Source organism: Ochotona curzoniae, unplaced genomic scaffold (assembly GCF_017591425.1).
Source record: "Ochotona curzoniae isolate NIBS_2020 unplaced genomic scaffold, NIBS_Ocur_1.0 scaffold_4701, whole genome shotgun sequence".
NCBI classification, from domain to species: domain Eukaryota; kingdom Metazoa; phylum Chordata; class Mammalia; order Lagomorpha; family Ochotonidae; genus Ochotona; species Ochotona curzoniae.
Window position 1 is genome coordinate 67,096,434 of NW_024467122.1, and position 17,113 is coordinate 67,113,546.

At 45.2% G+C, this 17,113-nt stretch overlaps 1 protein-coding gene across 1 annotated transcript in view; it reads left to right on the forward strand.

Moving 5' to 3' along the window:
• The window catches only part of TLN2 (talin 2), a 179,278-nt gene that overhangs the window by 105,991 nt on the left and 56,174 nt on the right, over positions 1–17,113 (forward strand). The window contains exons 35-39 of the mRNA XM_040968654.1: positions 2,507–2,647; positions 3,090–3,271; positions 4,921–5,053; positions 7,593–7,694; positions 10,857–11,027. Of these exons, the coding sequence (XP_040824588.1) occupies positions 2,507–2,647; positions 3,090–3,271; positions 4,921–5,053; positions 7,593–7,694; positions 10,857–11,027 (729 nt within the window). The remainder of the gene's footprint in view (positions 1–2,506; positions 2,648–3,089; positions 3,272–4,920; positions 5,054–7,592; positions 7,695–10,856; positions 11,028–17,113) is intronic.

Below are 17,113 nucleotides of genomic sequence, written 5' to 3' on the forward strand. Positions count from 1 at the left end.
TTCTGCAAAGACCAGGTGCTCTGGAGCAGAGAGCTAAGCCACTGCTCAGGATGCCTGCTCCCCAGGCTGGAGTGCCTGATTTGAGTCCCAACTCCTGCCTACTTCCAATCCAGCTTCCTGTTAGTGTGTCTGGAATGCAGCATATAGTGCTTGAAGTTCTTGAGTTCATGCCATCCGTGTGCAAGACCTGGATGGAGTTCCCAGCTCCGCTTCAGCCTGGCTTAGCCAAATCGTGCATATTGAGGGCTTTGAGAAAGTAAACTAGTGGATGGAAGTTCCCTTCTCTTCCCTTCTTTTCCTTTCCTTCCCCTTCCCTACCCTTCCCTTCCACCCTCTACCTTTCAAATAAATAAATAAATATGTACATACGTAAATTTTTTTAAAAAAATAAGGTTGGAGGGTAACATTGTAGCATAGTAAATTAGGCCACCACCTGTGATGCTGACATCCCCTGTGAGTGCTAGTTCAAATGTCAGCTGCTCCACTTTCAGTCCAACTCCCTGATTGTACACCTGGGAAAAAAGCAATAGACAATGGCCCTGAGTACTTGGGCTTCTGTCACCCACATAGGAGACCTGGATGAAGCTTCTTCTTGGCTCTGACTGTTAGGACCATTTTGGGAGTGAAACAACAGATGGAAGATCAATCTCTCTTTCTTTCTCTCTCTCTCTGTCACTCTGCCTTTTGAATTATATTTGTGTGTGTGTGTGTGTGTGTGTGTGTGTGTGTGTGTGTGTGTGTGTGTGTGTGTATTTAAAAACATTGAGGCTCTATATATTAGCAAGGAGTAGCAACACTTAAGGTTTCTACTAGCCCTGGAGGAATGACAGAATCAGAGGTGAGGGTAGGGTCAGTGCCGTTTGGAGTGGAGTGGAGGGGGCAGGACCTGTGCCAAGGTAAGCCGGGCCCTGCATTAGCCAAGATGGTAAATTAGCCAGGAAATTAGCCAGGGAATTCTTCTGGAAATCTTAGCATTGTGCATGTGTAATTATTACCCCAAGCTGCCAAGGCTTGATTGGAATGTAGTTGTGACTGAGAAACAGCCTTCAAGCTGACCGTGCTTGCCTCTTCTTGCATAAATGCTCTCCTCTCAGACCTAGTTTGCAATGGAATGTCAGTGCCTCTGGCTTTTAGTTTCACTAATTGTCTAAATTGGCTTTTATATATTGCTCATAAAGATTAAATTAAAAGTTGAATTGGTCATTTAACAAGGACATTTACATTCTTCTGAACGCGGAGCTGTCTTGTCTATGGCTGGGAGGCCGGGTGCTATTGCTGGGTCACAGATTGTTGGCTGTAACAGTCTTAGTCTTGAGTGGGTGGAGCCCAGGGTTGTGCAACCTTGAATCTAAGTGTTAACCCTTGGTGAGGAAGCTAAGTATGAAACATTTGGAGCACAGCCCAAGTTCCTGGATTCTCATCTTCCCCTGCTATTCATCAGCTATGCCAGTGTTACCTGCTGCTTTTTTTTTTTTTTAAATTATGAAGCACAAGATAAATAGAAGGGGCGTGGTATTATGGTGCAATGGGATAAACCTCCTCCTGCAGCACCTACATCCTGTGTGAGAGCATCTGTTGGAACCACAGCTGTTCTAATTCTGATGCAGCTCTCTGCTAATGTACCTGGGAAGGTAGCAGGTGGCCCAAGTGCTTGAACCACTGATACCCATGTAGGAGACCAAGATAGAGTTTCTGGCTCCTGGTTTTCATTTTGCCCAACCCTGGATATTTATTCGCAGAGAGGTTTTAAGAAAGGTCCAGTTAGTTGTCTCAAGCTGAATACATCTTAGAAACTGTAGCTGATGAAAAAACAGAATAGTATTTATTAGTAGCTAGAAGCCTCCTCCCCACAGCTTGCTTCAGTCTTCCCATGCTCAAGGGAATGATTCAACTCCCAACATCCTTACTAAGGTAAAATGGTATAGTAGGTACTATTTTATGTCCGGTCTTTTAAATTAAATTTATACTGTGTTTACAAGACTTACTACTATAATGAGGGCAGTAATTCTAGTCTGTTCTAGTCCATTGGAGTCCACTACATTTGTTTCAGAATGCCAGCAGAACCTCTAGTCATTTAAGGGAAATCCAGGTGAAACATAGAAAGGTAACAAAGGTAAAAGTATCATACAGGATGGAGTGTTTAGAAATACTCTGAGTGAAAATGGGGGAGAAGGACCTAAAGATTATAGTCTCATGGGTAGAGAAGGAAGTGATACAGCCACAAAGGGCAGCACAAAGACTTGGAGGGCATGAATTTTTTTCTATATCGTATGAGTCAGGGGGTTGGCTAACCAAGAGGTCTGCAGTCCTGGTAGCTACACTTGCATGTTTTAGGGTGGCCATCAAGATCCCTCTGAATGGTGGCATCTGTTCGTTGTTGTTTGTCAATACTTCATTTTCAGTATTGTGATGGAAGTACCTTCCTTCACTCAGAAGACACTGCTGTGGTTCTGGGGGTGATTTCTGCTTTCTGGTGAAGTGAGATCTCCACGTCTTCTCCCACCAGGCCCTGGATGGGGACTTTTCTGAAGACAACCGCAATAAGTGCCGTGTGGCCACTGCACCCCTGATCGAAGCCGTGGAGAACCTGACGGCATTTGCTTCCAACCCTGAGTTTGTCAGCATTCCTGCCCAGATCAGCTCAGAGGTAGGGTGTTTCTGCAGCAATGGGAATGGTGGGATGTGGAGCTGGTTTTGTGTGGCAGTGAATGAGCATGGATAGTTAAAACTCTAAGCTGTCTCTCATGATGGATGCTAGCATTACTCCTATGGATGTTGTAAGCAGAGTTCTGAATCTCGCCATCTGTTCCTTTTTTGGGATATAGTATTCTGGCTGTGTGTTTTGAAGGCTGTGCATCATTCTGGGGTGAATTATTTCCTGGAATAATTTTGTACCACATTTACAAAAGCTGTTGAAGAAGTGTTGAAGGTGGATCCACTCTCCACCATCCAGATGCCACATGTCACTGCCTTCTGTGTCTCCTAAAGGGCAGAGGTGGTGACCTGGCGAGGAGCAGGACTTGGTAGTACCCCACTCATCCCGCAGGTCTATACAGCTTACCCTTGACTCCTGTGTTGTTTGGTCTTAGGGCTCCCAGGCACAGGAACCCATCCTGGTCTCAGCCAAGACTATGCTGGAGAGCTCGTCATACCTCATCCGTACCGCACGCTCCCTGGCCATCAACCCAAAAGACCCACCCACCTGGTCTGTGCTTGCTGGACATTCCCACACTGTGTCTGACTCCATCAAGAGCCTCATCACATCTATCAGGTCAGTTTCCCTCCTGGAGATTTTTCCCAGGCTTTTCACGTCATAGTGGTATGGCTGATCACTGTCTTCACCTTTTTTCTTTGTCTTTTTGACACTAGTGGTGATGCTAGTCTAAACAATAATTGCAATTTTTTTTTGGAAAAGACTTATTATTTTACTTGGAAAGACAGAATCTTCATTCCATTGGTTCACTCCACAAATAGATACAAGGCCAGAGCTGGGCCAGTCCAAACCTGGGAGCCAGGAATTTCTTCCAGGTCTCCCAAGTGAGTACAGGTGTCTAAAGACTTGAACCATCCTGTGCTGCTTTCCCAGGACAATAACAGGGAGCTGGATTGGGAAGTGGATCAGCCAGGATACAAACAGGCACCCATAGGTATGCCAGCATCATGCTAGCTGTGTAATAGCAAATTTAAGCACTTACTAAACGCATCCCTACATTTTACCTGTGATACTTTTAGTCATCAGCCTTGTTTTCTGCTGTTGTTTCCATTCCACTAATAAAAAATATCAGAAAGGATTTGGGTGACAGTCACAAGGCCACACCCAAGCTCCAAACTCAGCCTTTCTGTGTTAGTGCATTATGTATATGTAGGAACTTGGAGAGTGTGACCATTTACTTAGCAAGATTTGGAGTTTCCCTTAGTTTAATTAAAAAGACAAAAAGAACATTCTTGGGGCCGGCATTGTGGCACATAGGGTTAAACCACCCTCTGCAACACTGGCATCCTACACAAACACCAGTTCAAGTCCTAGATGTTCCATTTCCAATCCAGCGCTGTACTGATATGCCTGAAACAGCAACAAAGGATGACTCAAGTCCGTGTACCCTTGTGCCCATGTGGGAGCTCCTGGTTCCTGGCTTCAGCCTGGTTCAGTCCTGGCCCTAGTGTCCATTCGCAGAATGAACTGGCAGTTGGAAAATTCTCTCTCCTCTGTGCGCTCGCTCTCTCTCTCTCTCTCTCTCTCTGTAACTCTGCTTTTCTAATATATAGATAAATCTTTAAAAACAAAAAAGAGCAGTCTTGTACTTACAGTAACTCCAGGTGTCTCTGACCTTCTTGGGGACAGTAGAAGCCTGGAAAATCACCCCTTGGGTAAATACAACATTTCTGAAGTTGACCCAAGTTAGTATCTTACAGTATGCAACGTACCTCCTTCCTTAGCTATTTTTAGTTTCACAGTTGTTTTTGAAACTCAAAACTACCATTAACTTTTTTCTCAATGCCTTGCACAGAAAAATCTAAATATTTTTAACTCCTGTCATAACCCAGGGTGTTGTGATTACTATGTAATGTAGAGAACATAAGAAGCTTTTGCTATAAATAGCATTGGCCTTTTTCAAAATATAAGGGCCCTGCCCATAAGTCAGTAGACGTAGAACCCAAGTCCACATTGTGTTTTGCAGTTGTGTGTAATAGCACAAGACAGAGGACAGAACCATAACCTTTCCACAAGAAGTAAGTTCTGTTGTCTCAAGTGTTAAGAAATATATGGGCATTGTCCAGCAAGGATCAGGGACACACTCCTTTAAAAGGTGACTTTGTGTGGTGCAAAATAGACAGAGGCTCCTGGCTTACTGTGGCTGGAGCAGGTTATGGTGCTTGAGCCTCACAGAGTTTGTGCTTGACCTCCACCATCCCTTTCAGGGACAAGGCTCCGGGTCAGAGAGAGTGTGACTATTCCATCGATGGCATCAACCGGTGCATCCGGGACATCGAGCAGGCTTCATTGGCAGCTGTCAGCCAGAGTCTGGCCACGAGGGACGACATCTCTGTGGAGGTAAGCTGGGATGCTGGGGTGACTAGAAGTGCCGAGTGCTGAAGAATCTCAGTGTTAGGCTTTGGGAAGTTGAGTGAGTGCCGTCAGAATGTTTCTGTTTGCTTATTAGACCACCTTCCCCTGAGAGCCAGCTAACCTGGAGAGGTTTTAGAAGGATGGTACAGATGCTCAGAGGCTGAGTTGGGCAGAGACTATACCTAGTATGAGAGTGTGGCACAAATGTGAGGGAAGTTCTCCATGTGTGGTCATTTGGGGTGTGTCAGTAAAGCAAGATTGCCATATTCAGTTTAACACTTCAGTAAGCCTGCGCATGTAAATTGTGGGTGTTTCTGTTGACATTGGTGCACTTTTGTCTCAGTGGATAAGCCTGATGTTAACTCTATTTGTGCATTTGATCCACTCAGAAAAATTCTGACTTAATCTTTGGCATTTGGTTACTAATTTAGAGCCATTGTGTCCTTCCTAGCTTATTTTCCTGAAGCTTGGAATAGAATTTTCTTGCTTTTCTTCTCTGAGGTCCCCCTGCTCTCCTGCCCTTTAGCTGTGCGGAGCCTCTTGGTTCACCCTCCTTCCTGCATTGAAAGCGTGAAGCCTGGTTTTCAGGTGGTGCCTAATGAACGTGGGTGGTCTGGTTGCTGATGCTTTCCTTACTGCTCTTGAATTCGTTACCCAGGAGCTTTAGACACTATCATCAGGAATGTTGTCAAAGAGCCTGAATGTCTTATTGTTTCATTTTGCCAAGGTTTGCAGTTCCCTTCTATGTGACAGTGAGACCAAAAGAAGAATTTAGGGCCCAGATCACTTTAGACATCTGCAACATTCGTAGTTGCAGGAGCCTGAAAACCCGTTGCCTGAGTAGACGGGACATTTTTGAAGTCGGCCAAAGTTAGAATGTCACAGGACGGCATGTATGGAGTAATTAGATTTAGTTTCTTGGATATTTTAGAAACTCAAAGCCACTAATTGAATTTTTTCATAATGTCTTACAAAGAAAACTGCAACACCTGTTTAAACTCTGTTGTAGCCCAGCGCAGTTAGTATTGTTCACTTTTATGAATAAAACCATTTTCACTCTAACTTCCCTGCCACTCCCTCTCTGTCTAGGAAAATAAGGGAGGGGCAAGCATTCCCTTGCTGTGTGGAGCACTAGAATTACTCCTTGAATCCGTTATTTAAGTATAGTATGCATACAGAAAGGTGCACGTAAGTGCACAACTTGAGGAGTTATCGCTGACTGCATATACCCTGTATCCAGCAGCAAGATCAGCAGGCAAGGCCAAGCCCCGTGGGAGCACCCCACACTTGTTCACATTCTTTCCATATCTCTTCCAACATGGATCTTCTTTCTTGACTTCTTCACCAGGATGAAGGTCTTCCCTTTTAATTTGCTGTGCTCCCTGATTTTTCCATATATAATTTAACAAACTTTCCATAATTAAAAAAAACCTTTCTAGGATATTCTTGTATTCCTGGACTCTACTCACATTAAGAATCTGAGTACAGTCACTCATGGGCTAGAAGAAATCATTGAACTGCTCGGAAGCCTGTACCTTTCCCTGTCTTTCTCTAACTCTCTATGTTTTTCTTATCCTAGTCTATGTTTTCAAGTGTGCATGTCTGTATGCTCTGTCATTGAGTAAACTCTGTCCACAGACCTGCAGTGTTGTTCTCTGGGAATGTAGCAAGATATCAGTTCTCATTTTTGGTGACCAGGACATTGCCACTTTGTCAGGCATCACCTAGTTCTGCCTCGGTGTGTGCAGCCCTCCAGTCTTCCAGGTTGGAGCTTGTGAGTCCTGATCCTGCCAGCAAAGCTCCCAAGAAGAATCCTGCGGAAGGGTGGGTGCTCTCCCACTGCTGGCTAGTGGTATCCATCCCCTTGTGCTTCTGTCAGGGTTTGCTGTCCTACCCTATGTCTTTATGGAGCGAGTCCAGTTCTTCAGGGAGGAGCAGTTTGCCATCCAGAAACCTGAAAAGCAGCACCATGAGGGCTCTGTCCTCAGTATTGGCAGGCACATCACCAGGTGCACTGAGCAGGGAGATGAGCTTGGGGAGCATCTCTCTGCCTTGAGGGAGCTGGTCTTATCTTTACATCACCCTTCTCTCTCTCACCTGAAGTGCTGAGAACACAGTGACTTGAATGTTCCTCCAACTCCAGTTAGGGGTCTCTGAACCAAGTTGTCCTTCCTTCTTGGAAAGTCATCTGTTCCACATTTCCAGTAATTGTGCTGAATAGCCTAAGGGAATGCTGCCAGTAGCCTCAGTGGGCAGGGCTGGCAGGAGCCAGGAGGAAAAGTATTTCTGGGGCTTGGCTCTTATTGCCAGGAGGAATGATGGAGTACAGCCAGGGTGTGAGGCAGAGGGAGTAGGGGGCATTGGACATCATTGAGAAGGGCAGGGCACAGTGGCTAAGTGGTGTGCATAGAGCCATTGATGGCATCCCTGTGGCTGCCCGCACCTTGCCTATAGGGCTGTTTGAATTGGTATAGTATTGTGGGGAGCCGGTGTCAAGTGAACCTTACAGTTCTGTCCTTATCAGGCCCTACAGGAACAGCTGACTTCAGTGGTCCAGGAAATCGGACACCTCATTGATCCCATTGCCACAGCCGCTCGGGGAGAAGCAGCACAGCTGGGACATAAGGTAATGAACCACCCGCCCCAAGTGGTTGCTCTAGAGAGCCTGTATGTGTACATGAGACAGAGGTGTCTTTTGGTTTTGTTGTTGATTCTTCTGGAAGCCTGCAGGGCACGGATCAGTTTTGACTTCACCTGCAGAAGACAGCACTCGGCTCTCTCTGGCCTGTACTTCGAAGATGACCACTTCCTGTTCTCTGTTCCCCTAGGATAGAGATAAAACTGTAGTGAAATTTCTCAGGCTGTGGGTGAGACTCTTGAGGCACCAGGACTCATAGAGTCATCAATTGCCCTTGACCTTTGCTGAAGTAAGTCAGTGTCGGAAGTTGACAGTCCCTGCCTGGGGTCTATCTGCTGTCTTCTTCCTGGTGGGCTGGCTCTATTTCTGTGTGTGAAGGGTGTATTTTGAATGCAGCATGCTTGGGAGCAGGTGGACTTGCGGACTTGGCTCTGAACAGCCAGAGCCTCCCCATAGCCACTTCAAAGGAGTGCTTTCTCTGAGATCTGTCCCACATTGTTTGAAGTGCCAAACAGTGTTTAGACTGTTGGGGTTCACCTTGAAAGTCCTTCCAGAGAAGCCCAGTTCTTGCGCAGTCTGTGTCCCCAGAGGGAGAGGCCACCAAGTGCATTTTAGCTTCCAGGCAATTGCAGGAACAGTGCGTATGGACAAAGGCTTGAGCCAAAATCTTCTTGGCAGGTATTGATTTTAGAAAATCGATCTTTTTGCCTCTTCAAATTATAGAAGAGCTCCAGGACCCACTGAATTTCCCACTGGTTGCAAGGAGGGGTGTTGTGGGTAGTGCTGGATCACTGTATCTGCCTTTTCATGTGTGAACATTTTTGTTTTTCAACTGGGTTTCTTTACAAGTAGAAAAAAAAGGGGGGCGGTTTGGCAAACATTTGGTACAGCCGTTTGGTAATGCCCATATCTCATTTTCTTTCTTTTTTTTTTAAGTTAAAAATTCCTTAATTTGTTATTTCTGATAGCACTACCACAATTTACAGGGCAATATACCTGATGTAATGAAAAGAAAGAGAAAAGACAAAGCTACAAAAGATAAAAGACCTCAGGAATGTACATCTAATTGACACAACATTGCATTAATCAATAGCTGCACTTTTTGCAAACTGTGGCTGTAGCAGTCCTGAACAAGAAGGGTTTCCTGTTTAAGCTGGAGTAACTTTTCTGACTATGGATCCCACCTTCCACCACAGCAGCATGGACCAAGCGCTGGGCTCACTGTGCACCATAACCTGGGCTGGGCATAGGTCCCCACACTGTCTCCCCAATGCCTTGCAGACAGATTCCAAGCCAACATCACCTAGAAGTGATGAACACACAAACTCGCACACTCCATCTGACTGTGCCTGTGGCTTCCACCACTGGCTGGGCAGCTGAAAACAGATGTGTTCTCTTATAGTGCTGATGCCTGAAGTCCCCAGTCAGGGTGCTGCCAGGGCCAGGCTCCCCCAGGAGGTGACAGAACAGATTGTGTGGGGTCTGTGGGATCCATTCTCTGCCTTTCCTGACTCTCCTCCAATTTCTGACTCTGTGACTTCCTTGTCCCCTGTGTCTCATCTCTGTCTCTCACATTCATGCATTTTACTGGATGTGGAATTCACCCTGTTAATCCAAGAGGGCCTCATCTCAAAAGCCTCTCTTCAGTGCCTCTGCAGAGACCCCTTCCCTGAGTAAGGTCACCTTCCCAGGTGTCAGGGTTTAGGATGTGGCCCCTTCTGGGGACTGCCACTCAACTCTCAGGACCTCCCTGGACCAAGGGCATCAGCCTCATGCACCAAATACTCAACACGCTCTGTTTAACTCTGTGCTGCCTCAGATGCAAATGTATCCTATTCATTAAGAACATGTGTTAAAGTCCCTGCCAAGCTCCCTGGATAAAGGACAAAAATGCATCCCTTTTCTCATCACATATGTGTGACTGATGCCTTACAGTACAGGTCCCAATCCAGCACCACCTGGTGTTTTGCGAGCACTAATTCTATGGGTATTATTAGGCTCTGTGCTTTATTTTTTTAAGATTTATTTATTTGACAATCAGAATTACAAAGGAGGGGAATTCTATCTGCTGCTGACCACCTGGCCAGTGCTGCACCAGGACTAAGCATGTAGGTTGTCTTCTGCTGCCTTTCTCAGGCTGTTAGCAGAGAGCTGGATCAGAAGTGAAGCAGCCAGAATATGAACCAGGACCCCATGTGGGCTACTTTACCTGCCTCATCACAATACGAACCCCTATGCTAAGTGCTCTTGTGTGCATTTGTTTTATCTCTAAATAACCCCAGTGAGCTTGATGTAGCAAATCCTGTTCCACAGGTGAAGAATCTGAAGGTTAATGATGACAAGTTGCATGCATACTGTTTCTCAGTAAGGGACCACCCGTAAAGGTCCAGATCCACTGATGGATTTGCTCATCACACAGCCTTGCTGCTTTGGTGGGGACCAGGCCCTAGCATGGTGCTTGAGGTTTATTTTCCTTAGCACAGAGCAACCCTTGACATTGGACAGTTGCAGCCATGAAATGGTATTTTAAGTAGTTCATTTTGAAAATATGATTACTCTTATGCATTAAGCATGACACTTTTTAGGACGCAGAGGATGCATACTGAGCCCTAAATCCATAACTGTCCCAATTCCTTTGGTGGCAGCTCAGGTGTATTTCCCTGGGGAGAGGATGAAATCCAGTTCATAGGGGGAAGGCCTGCACTTGTGAAAACCAAACCCTGTGCTGAGCTTTTTGTAAAGTTAGCCATAATGGAGATAAGCAGGTGAAGTTGTACTCAGTGCTGGTGAGCTCTTTCTTACTGGTAGCTCTAAAGGACTGGTAACATTTTGGCCTTCTCCTCATACTCCTTGTCTTTCCCACCTCCATCACAGTCCTGATCCTCCTCCTCAGTTTTGTTTCTCTGCCACATCCAAAAAAAGAAAGAGAGAGAAGGAGAGAGATGAAAATTCCCCCAAGGAAGCAAAAGCTAAGCAGAAGTCTGAATTAGCAAGTCTTTTTAAGTCAACTGGCAAATCTGCCTAAACCTAAAACAGAGAGCGTGACCTGTGGCATGAGGCTCCTGTCCCAAACCCTCTCCCCACCAGAGACATCTCTTAAGGAAATGCATGTACTGACCTAAGGCTCCTGTGGCTTTTCTGTCCTGAAAGGTGACACAGTTGGCAAGCTACTTCGAGCCCTTGATCCTGGCAGCAGTAGGCGTGGCCTCCAAGATTCTTGACCATCAGCAGCAGATGACGGTGCTGGACCAGACCAAGACACTGGCCGAGTCAGCCCTGCAGATGTTGTACGCAGCCAAAGAAGGAGGAGGAAACCCCAAGGTATGGTTCAGGATGTCGGGGGCTCAAGTGGGACCACCACAAAGCTGTCCTGTATTCTTCCTGCACATTTCCAGGGGATTGCCTCTTCTATTGGCCTTCCAAGAAGTCTCTAGGGGCAGGAACCAGGAAATAGGTATAATTAATTATTATTTATAAAGTATTTCCTTCACATCGTGTATAGACAAGGGTCCTTGGGCATGACCCATGTGAGGTGTGGTTATTAAAGGACTGTGAACTATAGTATGTTATGGGTATCTATTCATTGTAACCACCTACCATACACAAACGAATACTCTTGTTTCCAGTGAATGCCATTCCTGTTACTAGCCCATAAGGACTCAAAGGCCAATAATTAAATCCCTGTTTGTAAGAGTAACATTTCTTCAGTCTGTTCTGTCACCCAGTTTTTTAACTGGCCGGAGATGTTCACAGCATGTCACAGGTGACTTGTACCATATTTGACTTTGGACTTGGGGACTAGAAAGAGGTAGGGTGGGGGAAGCCTATTGCAAAGGCATGGAAAGTATTATAGAAAGATTTTGGCAACAGACCATCTAACATACCTGAAACATATAGAGCATGGGGATGACTGAATAGGAACAAAGATTGGGGGCTGTGTTTTGATAGGTGTCAGCTTCCATGCTAAGGCATTTGGCCCTTGCTGCTTGTGGTAGGAGGCCCTTGACTATGTTCAAGCAGAGGATTGATACACCTGACCATATTTTAGAAGCACCAAAGAGCTAGCAATTTGAGTAGTGTCTTGGATCTATATATTTTTTAAGAGTTTTCCATTCATGTGCCTGACAAATTACTCAGATCCTAATTCTGATCTCTAATTTTAAGTGGTAAAAGTACTAAGGAGCCAGCCCCTGGCCCACAAGTTGCTCTGAGCTTTTGAGAAGTATCAGTATAGTTGCTGAAGTGCTGGGTGAGAGGGCCACCTTGACTGTGGGTGATTAGGCAGCGATACATGCCCTAAATAGGTTCAGCCCCTTGAACCTCCTCAGAGTAGAGAGCCACAACTTGCTACACCCTGGGTTGTGTCTTCTCCTAGGCTGTTGAGAGCCATCTGCCTCCTCCCTTGTGAGAGAGGGCTTCCGCGCCAGTAGGAGAGTTAGGAGTTGGAGTTTTCTTGGTTTGAAGGTGTTAGCATGTCTGCTTGGATGGCACATTCAGAGCTTACAGGGAACCTCATCTCTGGGAACAGACATTGTCTTCCTCAAGAGCTTTATAATGATATCTGGAATGGTTTCCAACCCATGTGAGACACTGTGTAGTGGACAGCCAGGAATACTGGACCGTGAAGTACAATCAGATGAGTGAGAGACAATCACTTCTGTTGCCTCAGTGGTGTCATTCACGCTGAAGTCTCTGTCTATCCTGATATAGCCATGTCCCCAGACATGCTTGGGAGGCTACAAGTTTGCTTTTCTCAACCCTTTCCTAAGAGGCCTGATGCATAGACTTCATCATCTTTGCTGTTATTCTTTGGGCAAATATCTACCAGGTCTTACATGCTGTACTCTAGGTGTTGTGTATCCCTGTTGACTGAGGATGTGAGATCACATTTTTAATGAGCTTTGGAAAAAAAAAAAAAAAGACACCAGCTTTGGGTCCAGACATAATGAGAGCCACATTCCAATTTTACCTGTTCCTAGATCACTTCATTCCTTTGTTTTGTTACCTGAATATTGAAGTTAATTAAGAGTGACTCCTTAGCATAGCTGAAAAAAGTAAAAGATAATATACCTTATGTCACAGATGATTTTCTTTTAATAAAGCAGAGGAGAGAGGAGGAAGCAGCAGCCCTAGTTCCTGAGGGCTGCTCTCACCCCTTGAGCTCCCTTCTGCATTTATCCTTAGTCAACCTGTTCTCTTTAGTAGCATCCTTGGCAACCCTCCAACACCTTCTACTTGCAACACCCTTGCAAAAACATAGTCCTATCCACTATTGGGCGTTTCTAGATGTTAAGGGGCTTTCCGCTTCACTGGAGTTGAGATCTCTGCCTCCAACCCTAGGGTTTTCTCCAGTTTTCCGTCCTCCTGTGACATCTGACCCTGCCACTTGAAACTGTATAGCTGGAGCCCTGTAATAAAGAAATATGGCCAACTGAGGAGTAGACTTCAGACATCTCCAAAACAAATGGAATCTGATTGTTCTTGTGGATTGTGCCATGTAAACTATCAATGAGGAACCCCACTAGAATAAAAAAGAACCTGGTGGCTGAGCCTGCTGACTCCACACAGTAGTTTGTCGTTGGTTCCCTCCCTATGCCTTCATTGAGATTCCACTGTGCTATTTGCTGAGGTGTTCAGCCACCAGGTATGTAGGATTTTGGATGTTTTCTGCACAAGCTGGAACTAGACTTGGAGCTAAGAAGAAAGGGTCTTGGATGCAGCCTCGAGCAATGTGAGGCAGTTTTATAGAAGGATCCTGTAGGGAACTATAACCCTCAAGCAGGCCTCCTAGACAATTCCTCAGTACACACAGACTGGGATAAGCAAAAGCCAGGGTATGCTTTTGTAATTTGTTTCAGTGACCCAGTACCTCGAAGGGATCCTTTAAATTTCACACCCACTTTGCAGAGTAGATTGTTTTTTACTGCAGCCACCCCCCAAATTAGCGTCCAATGCTTTCCTGAGCCCGGTGAAAGAACAGGTTGTTGCCATTCATTTCTCCCCCAAGCACACATTTAACATGATAGGTGGGATGGCTTGCTTATTGGTGTCACCAGCAGTCATCACATCCTAAGTAAGACATAGAAAAACACATACCTTTTATTCCACCTTCTGCAGAAAGGAGGACTTAGTTAAGTGATGTGCCCTCTCTTGGGGTCATGTGTAGGAGACAACATCTTTCAGATTTCTGTCATCAGAATGAAGCAAACTGCACATTTTGGCTTCCTTGCTCTGTACCATGAAATCAGCTATCAAGCTAAATGATAAGTTTGCTTCATTGCATCCCAAGCGAGCTGCTTCTGGGGTCACCACTCGTCACCAGTACTTTTCACGTCTCATCAGATGCTATAGTTGAGGGGTTCTTCTTGCTTCTCATAGCTTTTCAATTTATCCAGGGCCAGTTCTTTTGAGTCACATAGCTGCCTCTTAGAATTCTCTTTTATTTATTAAAAAAAATAACTCGAGGAGTAAGCCTTGTGGTGTAGTTTATTAAGCTGTCACTTGGAATACCAACATGCTGGGGTTCAAGTCCCAGCTATGCTGTGCTTTTAATTGATTAATTGTTTGTTTGTTTGTTTGTCTGTTTTGAAAGGCAGACTTACCTGGACAGAAGGAGAGACAGAGAGACATCTTCAATCCACTGGTTTATTCCCCAAATGACCACAATGACTGGCACTGAGCCAAGAGCCTGGAGCTTCTTCGGTCTCCCACACAGTTGTGGGATCCCCAGCACTTGGGCCCTCTTCCACTGCCTTCCTAGGCCAGTAGCAGTAGAGGTACCAGGACTCAAAATGGTGCCCTTAAGGAATGTTGGCACCAAAGACAGAGGCTTAGCTTACTACATCACAGCACCAACCCCTGCTCTTTGCTTCTGATCCAGTTCCATGCTAATACACCTGGGAGGTAGCAGAAAATGGCCCCAGGACTGGGGTCACTGCCACCCAAGTGGAAAATCTGGATGGTATTCCTGGCTTCAGCCTGGCACAGTCCCAGCTCTTGTGGGCATATAGAGCATGTCTAACAGATAGAAGATGACTTGATGTATCTATCTTTGTTTATCACTATCTCTCTGTCATTCTGCCTTTCAAATAAGTAAATCATTTTAAAAATCCACTCAAAAGGGAAAGTGACTGCCTGGCTTCTCATCTATCACAACAAAGATGCCATGTACCGGGCCTGTGGGAAAAAATATCTCCTCCATGATGGGGCCATGGCAGTACTAGCCACTATGTAGGCAGACCCAGCACCTGGATGCTGAATAGTTCTAACATAAACTACCTGTCATAAGGTCATGTTGTGCAGAGCAAAGGACCGCCTGTGTTAAAAGAATGTGCATGTACTTACTTCTTCAGTTCTGCATTTCACCATGTAGTATTATTACAGTTATTTCCATTTCAAATTCTGGACCTCTTGCATGAGTAGTGTTGGAACCAGAACTAGAACCCAGGAGTCAGCATTGTGGCGTAGCCAGTGAAGCTTCAGCCTGCAATATCGGACCATCTCATGTGGGTGCTGACTTATGTACCAGCTGCTCCCTGCAAACGGCCTGAAAAAAGCATAGAAGATGGCACAAGTACCTGGGCCCCTGCACCCACATGGGAGACCCGGAAGAAGCTTCTGGCTGTAGCCTGACCTAGCCTTGGCCTGTTGCAACCATCTAGGGAGTGAACCAGTGGCTAGAACATCCTCTCTATGGCTCTCCCTCTCTGTCTCTGTAATTCTGACTTTCTAATAAATAAACAAATCTTTAAAGAAAATAAAGCGAGAAAAGAACTGGAACTCAGGTTTCTCTGACCAACACTGTGGCCCTTTCCATTACTGTTACTGTCAAGACAGTGACACTGGTAGTCTTTCAGTGAGGCCTGCACTGGAATTGTTCCATTGTTTCATTCATTCATTTAATCAGCCTCTGTTCAGTGCATCATACATGTGTGAGATACCTGCGATTCTTTTTTTTTTTTAAGGTTTATGTAATGTATTTGAAAGCTAGAGTTACAAAGAGAAGGAAAGTCTATCTGCTGGTTCACTTCCCAAATGGTCTCAATAACCAAGATAGACCAGTCTGAAACCAGGAGCCCGAAACCCCTTCCAGGTTTCCTGCGTGGATGAAAGTGACCCAAGTATTGGGTCTTTTTCCACTCCCTCCCCAGTGCTTTAGCAGGAAACTGGATCAGAAGTGCTGCAGCAAGGACTTGCAGTGGTTCTCATATGGGATGCCAACATCATGGACAGTGGTTTAATCTATTGTGCTGCAATGCCTCTGACCCCACCTACAGTTAATAAAACACTCCTCCAAGGGCTCAGCACAATGGATCAGTGGCCGCATCTTATATCCCAATGGATCCCATATGATGCCGATTCATGTTCCAATTGTTCGACTTCCCATCTAACTCCCTGCTTGTGGCCTGGGAAATCAATAAAGGATGGCCCAAAGCCTTGGAACCCTGCACCCCTGTCAGAGACCTATAAGAGATTCCAGGCTCCTGGCTTTGGGACTGGCTCAACTCCTTCCGTTGCAGCCAAGTAGGGAGTGAGCCAGCAGATGGAAGAGCTTTCTCTCTGTATATCTGCCTTTCTAATAAAAAAAAATAAATAAATCTAAAAAAAAAGGCACTGCTGAAAGGATGTGTGGCCAGGAGCATTGCCTGTGGAAAATCTGCCTGTAAGGAGTCTTGCTCATTGGTTCCTTTCTCCAGCCTCATAGCAATACGATTTTTTTTTCATGCATATAGCTGCAGAGGTTTTAGTTTGTTCTGCAGTCTGATTCTCTTGCATGTGTTTACATTGGCATAATTCCATTTTATTTATAAACATGGAAAGGCATCTTGTTTAGCAATCTAAAGAGAGGTACATTTGTTAGGAATACCTTTTATGAGAAGGGATTTTTTTAAATAATAATATTAGTGTGTTTTTTTTTTTCATTAAATGGGCCAAACTTTGTGTTTAAGAACATATGGCATTCTCTTTCTAATATTCTGTGCTGTACATTAGTCATGTCATAAGACACTGTTTGGTGTTGAAGTTTTATTTTTTCACTTCATTGTGCAAAGGGGCCCTTTTCCTCTGATTTGTAGTGATGGTGCAAACAACAGTGCAAACATAATTGAGGAAAGGAGGACTTGTTCCCATGTGCCAATATGGAGCTAGTGGATGGCATTCAATTTTTTTAAAGATTTATTTTATTTTTATTGTAAAGTCAGATATACAGAGAAGAGGAGAGACAGAGAGGAAGATCTTCCCTCCGATTATTCACTCCTCAAGTGACCACAATAGCCAGTGCTATGCCGATCTGAAGTCAGGAACTAGGAGCTCTTCCAGGTCTCCCACACTGGTGCAGGGTCCCAAAGCCTTGGGCCATCCTTGACTGCCTTCCCAGGCCACAGGCAGGGAGCTGGATGGGAAGTGAG